Source organism: Labrus mixtus, chromosome 10 (genome assembly GCF_963584025.1).
Source record: "Labrus mixtus chromosome 10, fLabMix1.1, whole genome shotgun sequence".
NCBI classification, from domain to species: domain Eukaryota; kingdom Metazoa; phylum Chordata; class Actinopteri; order Labriformes; family Labridae; genus Labrus; species Labrus mixtus.
Window position 1 is genome coordinate 28693643 of NC_083621.1, and position 10858 is coordinate 28704500.

The 10858-nt window shown below is 44.7% G+C and overlaps 1 protein-coding gene across 3 annotated transcripts; it reads left to right on the plus strand.

Annotated features, from left to right (window-relative positions):
• Window positions 1-548: 548 nt before the first annotated feature.
• elf2a (E74-like factor 2a (ets domain transcription factor)) lies at window positions 549-10045 on the plus strand. 3 transcript variants are annotated; one of them, XM_061049052.1, is made up of 9 exons: window positions 549-830; window positions 2381-2464; window positions 3714-4087; window positions 5536-5643; window positions 6463-6579; window positions 7600-7683; window positions 8089-8281; window positions 8407-8661; window positions 8814-10045. In XM_061049052.1, the coding sequence occupies exons 2-9, from the start codon at window positions 2436-2438 to the stop codon at window positions 9367-9369; spliced, it is 1716 nt and encodes a 571-aa protein (XP_060905035.1). In that variant the 5' UTR covers window positions 549-830; window positions 2381-2435; the 3' UTR covers window positions 9370-10045. The 3 variants fall into 3 exon arrangements, with proteins under 3 accessions (XP_060905035.1, XP_060905037.1, XP_060905038.1); XM_061049054.1 differs by having other exon boundaries at window positions 6466-6579; XM_061049055.1 differs by having other exon boundaries at window positions 550-830; window positions 3790-4087.
• Window positions 10046-10858: the final 813 nt, after the last annotated feature.

The window sequence follows — 10858 nt, forward strand, 5'->3', positions numbered from 1 at the left end:
AAACTATTTGCAGCAAATGGCGTACAAAAGCTTAAAATAGATTTTACTTGAAAGAAGTCCTACAACTGAGTTTGTTATTAAGCACAACACCCAGATGTTTGCAGCTCTACACACTCTCAGGGATCAGCAGCTTTAATAACACTTGGTATTGGGCTTGGCGGGGACTTTCCAATTTCAAGCAAAAGTATGGAAGTAGGTCTGATGGCTGGAGCGGTGCCAGATCACGTCCCGAATACCGTCGTGTTGCCTTTGGACAATACACCGAACCGAACCCACAACAGCCCTGGCGTGCCCCCTCTGACATCCCACCATTAATACATGTCCTGTGCGTGCATTTGTGTATCTTCGGTCTATGTGTGTGAACAAGCATGTCGCACAATAATAGAGTGCAGGGTTAAATAAAGAATATAAAACAAAATAAAATATTGGTCCAGGAAAGAACATACGCGCTTGCATGCTGTCATGGTGTACATACAAGGTTTTGCTCACTGCTTCACGGGTTTGTCGTGGTGACGTCACGGCGTTCTGTGGTGACGTCGCGACGTGCTGCGCTGACACACTGGATCCGTTGTCGCGCCGGAAAGCTACAGGATAGCAAGAGACGGGCTGCGATCAAAACACAACTTTAGGGCCTGCATCCGCCCCAACTCTTACAGTTTTGACAAAGAACGTTGATAGGAGTCCTCAAAGCGATTTTGGGGGGACGGAGGACGTGCAAACTCTAGTTTATGAAAGCGAAGTACGCGTTTTGGCCTTGACAAGTTGGCTAACGGAGGTCCGAGCTAGCGCTAGCAGAGGAGCTAACTTTTCGCTAGCAAAAGCAAAACAAGGTAAGGGGAGTAAACTTATTGCATTGATATATCAGCAGCCATTGCTAGATAACCAATCCAAATGCAGATGTCTTTTATAGGTTGTTTAATTACTATTTTAACTCTTTAAACAACACGATAATTACAGAATATTTGTTAGCTACCTTGCTATCTGCTAACTGTTTGTAGCTCAATAACTAGCCCCTTAGCATCAATGGTAGACTATGCTAAGTTTGTTTTAGTTTCAGGTGATCCTCCGTTTATAGAACAATTCAATGTGTAATTATTTTAAAAGGACATAAAGTACATGAAGCTAGCTGGAGCGGTTATAGCTAAGTATTTGTTAAGTATCAGAATCTTTAAGCTAGATGGTTAGCTGCAGACTCAGTCCTGCAGACCTCTCATCAGAAAGTAAACATGCCCGCTCACTGTCTGCTGTACACCGCCGTTATTCCCGGTGTTATGTCGAGAAATGCCCTCACCTCGCAGGGCAATGCGAACTATTGCAAATACTTTATTATCACAGATCTGCCCCCAGAAATAACATTTATGCTGTTTTCAAACACTTCCGTGACGTGCGTGCACTTCTTGGCAGGGATGCATTTCTCAGCATAACACCTGTAACCCTCATTGTTTTTAACTAAAAGAGCTGGCAGCGAGTCGTGTCTAGGTTTCAGTGTTTTGTCTTTGTTTCCTGACTTTCTGTCGTGTTTATTATAATACAAGAACTGCCAGGAAGACTCCCTCAAAATATATAAATTCAGTTCTACATTTAGTTTGACATAAATGTGAGTCTAAGCTTTGAGCCATTCTTCAATTTTACTGACGTACTGGTCACAAGTCGAGTTTATTTAAAACACATTTCAGCAACAAGGCAAAGTACTTCACACATATCAAAAACATAAAGAAAAAGAGACATTAAAATAAAAAAACACTGAAAAAGAGAAGATTAAATATGAAAATTTGTTTAAAGATCCAACAGAAATACTGAAATATGACATTAATTTAAAATAAGACATTAAAATACATAAATAATAACAAATGAGTGATGGTGATGTTTTCAGTGTTATGACGAGGTCCTTGATTACAGAGACTTTGGTTCTGACGGACACAGATTCACCTGCTGGTCTGAACTAACTGAAATAGATTCAGGCTCACAATTTCCTCTGTCTGTGTCGGGCAGCCCTAAGGTTCCCTGGAAACCTCACCCAGGGGTGCTGTGGTGGTGAAATCCACCCGCAGTCGTTACAGTTCAACATTGTACTAATGTTCATAAATGTTCATGTCAAAATGATTTCATAAAAGACAAGGTAATTTCTTTAAGAGTATACGTCTATGAAACAAGACTTTAGACGTCCACACAGTTAAGTGGTGTTTCTCCTTCACAACAAAGACCACTACATCACTGAGACGAAGTCATGAGGAGACCGGGCACCCGTGGGGCCTTCACATGACCTCCATTCTTACATTATGGACACAAACAAACAAACTTGTACATAATGTAGAAACGAGGAGGTCCTCCAGCTCTGATATTTTCTCCACTCTGATCCCCTGTGCTTTTATTTTGATAGGAATGAGTGATGACCTCTGTGGTGGTGTCAGATGGAGGAGGGAACATAGTGGAGTATGTCACCGTGGTGGAGGAGCCCCAGCAGGTGAGTATCCTGACACCTGAGTCATCACCTCAACAAAGTCCAAAATAAAGTTCAAAGGTTAGAGGTTGTGTCAGTGGTTACACGTTAAGTATTAGGCAAGACAGGACAAGACGGTTGAAAATAATTAGGCATAAGGGACTAATTAAATCGGATGATGAAAATTAAACGTAAGGCCTCTTTTTGAACAGCAGAGGACAATATGTACCTTTAACTTGTCCTGTTCCACATGAGCTGTTCTCACTTATACACTCCTGAAAATATCTAGATCATTTCAGGAGGACAGCTCCAGAGATGCTCCTGACCTGGCTGTTCACATTATGCTCCTCACAGCGGGAGATTATCCCTGTCAGACGGGAGAACAACAAACTGACAAAGAGAAAACATAATAAGCAGACAGTCAATGCACTGACTCCAGTCACAGGATATAAACGTCATTCCCCCCTCCCATTGGCTCGAGGTGAATTCTCCTGATTACATCCTGCTGTGTTCTCACATCAGCTCACTCGGACTTGCTGCAGAAAAAGTACTAGAGGTCTGGCAGGAGAAGACTCCGGGTGAAGTTTAAGTTTCCTGCAAGTGTGAAAGACCTAATTGTTACGTAGAAACATGGCCGCAGCAGGTTAAGATTTGCAGAAGAGTATACCGCCAGTGTCCCACACCGAGACGATACCTGGGCAGCACATCCAAATGTATCAGCCAACTTTCTTAACATTTCTTTTTAAATCTGTGTAAGCTCCCTATCAGCTCTTAAAGCAGTGGGTGATCTTTCATGTCTTATTCATGCAGCCTTCACACACATCTCACCTGTTGTGAAAACAGACACCATCATCCTGTGTGAAATGAATCAGTTAAAATGCAGATGTGCTGCCTGTTCTCCTTTGTTTCATCAAAGAGACTCTCCTTATGTGTACAATAAAAAACAAACGTGCAGTGATTTTTATTCAGTACTAAAAATGATGGCGTCATCTTATAAAGAAATCACAAGAGGACATATTTTTGGTGTCTGATGATCGGCTCAAAGACTGTAATACTTCTAAAATCTGTCTTTAATCTCGTTCCCTTAAAAATGATAAAAGAATTGTGATGAATCGTTAAGAATAACGGAGTAGAATAAGTTGTAAAGAACATTTAGTTTGGCTCTACATGATGCGTGCTGCAATATCAAGTCTTTTAAGTTACACTGAACAAACACCGTAGAAAAGTACGCGATAATGAAAATAAATTTTCTTGATCAACATTAACATCTAAGGGAATTACTGCCATCTTTGAACTCTGGGTCATCCCTTCTATTCTCACTCTGCCTCATCTTTTCAAACCGTGTCCAGTGTGAACAGCAGCCGGCTGAGGAGGAGGAAGAGGAGGAGGAGGAGGAGGAGGAAGTGGTTCAGCAGGAAATCGAGGCGGTGATCGTGGAGGGAGGAGAGGAGGTGGAAGAAGATGTTGAGGAGGAGGAGGGCGTGGTGCTGCAGGAGGAGGGCTGTCCTGCGGTGATTGTGGAGGAGGTGCCCAGTGCTCAGGTGGAGGAGTGCTACTCAGCTCAGGTCCTGGTCTACGACGATGAGACGTACCTGATGCAAGATGTGGCCGACGAGCAGGAGGTGGTCACAGAGGTGGCAGAGACGGGTTAGTTCTCTCACTTTTAAATCGGACTTCTATAAAGTTTTCTTCTGGGATTCACCCCAACGTCTCTACAGGATAGACAGTTCTTAAAAGAACACACTGAGTCTTAATGTCTTGAAATCTGTGTTTCACATGTTTGGGTTCAAAGTTTAGACTTCACCGTGACTGAAATAAAGCAGACAAACCAGATCTGTCACAGGAGAGCGCCCCCTTAAGGTCGTCCAAACATGAGTTGAGAAAAAATTCATAGTCAGTCGACTGTGTTTTCATTGGTCCGTTAACTCCATCAGTAAACTACTCATTGTCTGATCAGTCTGAAGTGTTACCGGTCACGTCCTCCTGAGTTCATCATGAGTATAAAAAGATTTCTGTGTTTGATTGCAGAGTCTGACCGCAGGGGACATGATTTCTGTTTTTTGTGTTTGTAGTCCCTGTTGAGTAAAAGAGGCGGACAGAAAAGGCTAATTTGCGACCCTGTAACTAATTGGCTTGAGTGCAGCTAACGATCAGGTTACTGAAGTCAAATATTATCTCCAGCTCCATTTTTTGTTTCTAGTTGCCGGTCTGAGTGTAAACAATGATTGGAATGGAACTGACATTTTTTAGCCTCATTATCACTTTCTGTAAAATCAGGAGAAGTCACACTGGTAAGTCACACTGTTTTTTGGGGTCCGTCAGAGTTTAAAAATGGTTCACACCGTCTTCCTGTGATGATTTCTATCGTGTTCATCAGAGTCCACAACAGTCAGTGTGTGAGCAGCTGTGTCGTTTGTTATCACTAGGTGGAGTTTGTTATCCTGTTAGCTACCTGTACGCTCGTCGAGCTCTTGGCCTACGGTGACGTTGATAGTCGTGAAGTACAGATCCACAGCCTTCAAGTCTCTCTGCTCTCCTCAACTTTAAACCAGCACACACAAGCTTTATTTACTACACCGTACACCACCGTGTGCTTTAAATGCACCATTATGACATCATGAGGGAGGAAAGATGGTAAAAAGTGGCCTCGCACGTTTTGCACAGTGAAGCAGTTGTTTGTAATGATCAATGACTTTTCTATCATGAGCAGTTGGAGGTGGTGGTGGCTGCACTTTGGGGTTTTGATGGCGCTGTCTCAGCATTTTATACACACATTTTGTTCACAACATTATGTTGTCTCTCTTTCTCTCTTTCTCTATCTCTCTGTCCCCTGTGGCTGCTGTTTGTGTGTATGTCACAGCACACTGTCCTCTGCTGGCTGGAACGATGTATAACACTTTACAACAGATTACAGGAAACAGGAAGGGAGGAACAGACAGCCTCCAAAAACCCCAAACAAGGAAGTCAGCATTTCAAAATAGTTGTGGTTGCATTGTGTTCTGTTGTTGTCCTTGAGTTGCTCTCGTAGTTGTCGTATGGTCTCTCCTCAGTGAGCATGTGTGCACTGACCTGCTCCTCTCTTCTCCTCTGCTCAGTGGAGATGACGGCTCACGACATCGTGTGTTTTGACAAAACGTTTGAAGCAGCTGAAGCTCTGCTGCACATGGAGTCTCCTGGAGGTCTGCACAATGATCGAAACACAGGTAACCACCCCGTCGACACACCCCGCTCTGTGTAAGAGAAACTGAGCCATGCACAGTGAGCGCCATCAGAAGGGCATGTTTTAGGAGGGTGAGGATTAAGAAGGTACATCAAAATATAACATCCACTGAAAGTCCTTGTTTTTGCTGCTTTCCTTATACTCAGATTGACCTTTAGTAATAGAGGAAAATCTTTTTTAGGGTTACATTTCTCTCTTCAAAGCCACCAAACATCATTGACAAAGGTCATTTTAAAAGTGTCAACCGATGCTTTAAGCGCTTAGATTTATTTAGGTCACTGACTTTGTTTAAAATGGTTAGTCTGGATACAGAACAAAATTGGCTTAACACAACAATAACACGCATCGTATTTAAGCAGCCCCCATGTTTTTGACAATAGATCTTGGTGGGTTTGAAGAGACAGAAAAAGTATCTGAAGGGATCCTTTCTGTTGTCAGACACTAGCTGTTTTCACATAACGCACTCTGGAAAATGTCTTGAGAATTTCAGGAGCACTGCCCCTGAAATCCTTCTGATCCAGTTTTTCACAAATGCACCTCACAGCAGGAAGCCATCCCTGTTGTACGGGAGGGGGGGAGGGGGCGGGTCTAAGGAGGCAAGACATGCCGTAAAAAGAACAAAGCAGAAATGATGGATGAAGCAACCGGGTCCTCTATATGAAGCTGTAATGAGAACTCCTGCCTGTAGAGCGGTGCTATATGTAGAGAACAGAGAAGAACATCCTGACACACAGTAAACATACTGCAGCCGCTGAGTTTAGTGATTCAGCAGGAGGAGTGTGAATGTTCTGTTTGATTCCAGCAGAGGATGTGATGATGGAGACGGTGGTGGAGGTGTCGACAGAGTGTGGACCAATAGAGGAGGAGTCCTTCCCCATCCCTCCCGAGTGTGAACCTTCTGCAAAGAAGAAGAGAGGAGGTCAGTGTCCCGACACAACATCCAATCCAGGACTCGCTCATATGAGCTCCTTTGTACACCGTGTTGTCTGAAGAAATGTGCACGTTGTAAATCCACTTTGACAGTGACTCAGGGAAGTGTTTGAGGCCGCGAATATAGAGCATGTGGAAAACATGGTGCGACATTAGTAAAGTATCTGACATCTGCTCAACAATTCATCTCTGGATTAGGTTTTGTTGATTGTTTGTTGCCGTTTAATACCAAGATTAACTATCTTTTTAGTTCACTGTGACACACACACACACACACACACACACACACTATTTGTAATGGTGTTCAAAGTAATGTTTAATCTGCGTGATTAAAGAATACATCTCACCCTATTGAGCTGCCTGTGACTCACACAACACTTCACCGTGTGCGCTGCAGGTGTAGCAGCTCAAAGTAAACAATCAGCGGCACGTCTGCTCTGTTCTGATTCATATATGAGGCTCCAGCGTTAACGAGTACCGGGACGAGGGGCTGCTGATAGCGGGGATACTCTCGTTTCATATCTGTGTTTGAACATCTGCCTGGACAACATGCCAGTGGATCTGAGAAGGCAGCGTTCCCTGTAGCCTGAACATTTTGATATGTAGGGACCAAGCGGCAAACTCCGGTCTTGAAAAATTAAGCCAAGGTGGAAGTGCAAAATCCAGGAACACAGGAAGTCACATACACACAACAGGCAAAAAAGACGTTTTAACATCATAAATAAACATGTTTACAGCCTGGTCTCTTTGGATAAAAGCGTCTGATACATGAAGTGTAGAATGCTGTAGTTCACTGGACTTTGATCACATGCGACACGTCCTGTGATGGGACTTTAGCGCATGTGCACATTGTAAAACGATATATTTCCAAGCCAATGTCGACTGTGAGGGGGAAGCACTTTAATTTGGACGTTTTCTTCAACAAACATTTTGTGTTTGTGTTTTTGTGCGTGTGTGCGTGTTTTTGTGTGTGTGCGTGTATGTTTGTGTGTGTGTGTGTTGGATGCAGGTGGACGTAAGCCCAAGACACACCAGCCTGCTTCCAACGGCTCCTTTGACCTGGGGATCAAGAAGAGACAGAGAGAGGGCAAAGGTTTGTCTCAGAGTTCACATTAAAGCGCGTGTGGTTTAAAGACGATCTGCAGAGTAACGAGCAGACTGAGAGAGCATGTAAATGTTCCTAACAGATAGATTAAGTCTTTTATTTTGAAAGTGACTCATGTTAGCTGTTAGGAGCTGTATGAGCTCTCTGATATATCAGTGTGGTTAAAACATCAGTGTGTTTTTATATATATATATATATATGTGTGTGTGTGTGTGTGTGAGAGAGCGATGAGATTCTTTCGATTTTAACACCTTAAAAGTTAACCCGTACCCGTAAATGATCTAGATAGAGGATGTTAGTTTGAGCTTTTTAAAAGGACATCGGGGAGTTATTTTATCTGCGTTCAAATGATCTGCACAGCCTCAGGATTTTATGATGTTGTCTGTCCTCCAGGTAACACCACGTACCTGTGGGAGTTCCTGCTGGAGCTGCTGCAGGACAAAAACACCTGCCCCAGGTACATCAAGTGGATGCAGAGGGAGAAGGGCATCTTCAAACTGGTCGACTCGAAGGCTGTGTCCAAACTGTGGGGGAAACATAAGAACAAGCCCGACATGAACTATGAGACCATGGGCCGAGCCCTGAGGTCAGCCTGTCCTCTCACACACTGCATACTACTGACCCCAGTTTGTCACATATAATAACGTGTGTGTGTGTGTCTGTGTGTGTCTGTGTGTCTGTGTGTCTGTGTGTCTGTGTGTGTCTGTGTAGGTATTACTACCAGCGGGGCATCCTGGCCAAAGTGGAGGGTCAGCGGCTTGCCTACCAGTTCAAAGACATGCCCAAGAACATCCGGGTGATAGACGACGAGGAGGAAGGAGAGGAAGTGGAGGACAGCGAGGGTATGGTATCCGCTCAGCACCTGGCTCACCAGCAGGGCCCCGCAGGCTTGGTCACCAACTCCCCCGCCGCCACCCAGCCCCAGCACACCTACGTCACCGTCATCCCCAGCAATGCCGGCACCAGGTGACTATCCTCCATCACCAGCAGTAAACACATCTGTGTTTTATTTCTCTTCAATCACTGCTGCACTCATCCACAACATCAGACCGCTACACTTTAAATTCTCATCCAGCTCAGGAGGCTAACAGTGTTTCTCTCTGTTCTTCCTCCTTCAGGCAAATCAGGGCCATGCCTGTCGTCATGACGAACTCCCTAGGTCAAGTGACATTAAACTCCTCCTCCATCCTAACCACCACTTCAGGAGTCCCAGTTACGGTAGCCAACGCCTCAGCCGGCGCTCCGCCAAAACTGGTGATCCAGGCGCTGCCCACCATGTTGCCCGCTGGATCCAAAGCGGGAGAGAAGATCACCATCATCACCATCCCGGCCAACCAGCTGGCTGCACTCATGCAGGCCAACCCATCAGGCCATATCACGCAGCTCATCCAGGCCAAACCTGTCACTACAACGTTAGCGCAGGCCACCGCTAAACCAGCCACAACCCACACGGTCCAGCTGACCACGGGCAGGCCCCAGCTCATCCTGGCTAAACCAGCAGCAGTGGCCCAGGCGCTGCCACAGCTCTCTGTCCAGGTCAGTGCGCCTCACCCCACCCCATCCAAAACCCCCACCCAGACCCCCAATCCAGAGGTAGCACAATCAGAAGCTGTGGCTGAAGCTCCGCCCCCTTCTAGCCCGTCAGCTGCGTCAACAGAAAACACATTGTCCTGAAAGCCTCGCCCTGAGGAGGGAGGGGGGGGGTTACAGGAAGTGACTTTGGACACTGTTAAAAATAAAGTGCAGGATGCATCCAAACCCCTCCACCCTGCATCAGACTTCTCTGATTGGCTCAGATGGTCACCAGGGAGACGCATGCTCCCACACAGGATTAAAGGGACTGTTGTAGAAACACACACACACACACACACACACACACACACACACACACACACACACACACACACACACACACACACACACACGGGTCAGAGCTCAGAGGACATGAGCAGCCTTAGATTGTAAATGAAAAACTCTGTTTTGTAATCAGATGTAATATAAGAAACCTGACAAACTTTGTTGTAAACACAAATGTAAAAAAACATTTTTGATACTCTGCCGTGTGTTTCAGTCCGGACGTCGTTTCAGCTCATCTCTTTGTTTTCGTCTCAGTCGACGGTTCGTCTGCAGACTTTGTCCCTCCACAGCACTGTCTCCCCCTCCATCAGCTGTCTGTCTTTTTTTTACCGTTCACATAAAGGGAGTGGAAGGACGTCTGCGTGGACAGAAGACAACTAAACCGTGTGCTCCACATCTGAAGTATAATATACTATTTTTTTCTTGTACTATCTGTGTAATGAAGTAGATTTTACTGGAATATGTATTATAAAAAACAACAAATGTGACCAAACTGTCTTAGGTCGTTTTCATTTAGCTGTTTGGAAAATGCATTTATTAGTGCTAAGATGTGTTGCGCTTAAAGGAAGAGTGTGTGCCTTTTTTATCCAGTAGATGTCACCCTGGAGCACTAAACCAAAACAAACAGCTGCTCATCCCTCCTCCTGTGTTCAGTGTGGCTGGGAGGTAAATAATTACTGATCACTTTTATCAAGTTTCAAACAAAACTGAACAGAAAAAGTTATTTCTTTAAAAGATTGAGACTGAAGGTTTTCATATTGGCCTTCATGAACATTTGCACAGTGACGTCGTTCTGAGGGAGTTTCTGAGCTGAGAAATGAAGCCAACAGATGTTTCTGAAATTGTCCACTTGAGGCTGTCACCTCGACTGAGTCGATCCCCACGATAAAATATACATTTCTTTCAAGGCTTGAAGAGAAGTAGCTGTCTGCTAGGTGTCACCTCAGCTAATTCAGTCACTGACCTTTAACCTCTGGGCCGTGTTTGTGTGGTTTGACCTTTTGGAAATGTTTTCATGTAAATATTAGACTTTATTGGACTAACAGACCGTCCAACAAGTCTGAGCTCCGTGCTTTAGGAACATAAAGTTTAGTCAGCTGATCCCTCATCTTCAGTCTTATATTAACCATGGCTGTGTGTGTGCTTGCAAACTGTTATTCAGTTATTTGGCCTCTGCTTCAACCTGTGTAAACCAGTAAGACAGCCGCAGATCAGAGCACACCGGGGTGTCCATGTGTGTTTGTCCCTGAGAAAGCACCTGTGAGGACTTTTTAGCTGGTTATGACACCAAAGCCTCGTTATGTGA

Coding starts and splice junctions, on each gene's coding strand:
- elf2a (XM_061049052.1), top strand. CDS start 2,436: ATGTCACCGTGGTGGAGGAGCCCCAGCAG. Junction 6,580..7,599: donor TGCAAAGAAGAAGAGAGGAG/GTCAGTGTCCCG, acceptor TGTTGGATGCAG/GTGGACGTAAGCCCAAGACA. Junction 7,684..8,088: donor GAGACAGAGAGAGGGCAAAG/GTTTGTCTCAGA, acceptor TCTGTCCTCCAG/GTAACACCACGTACCTGTGG.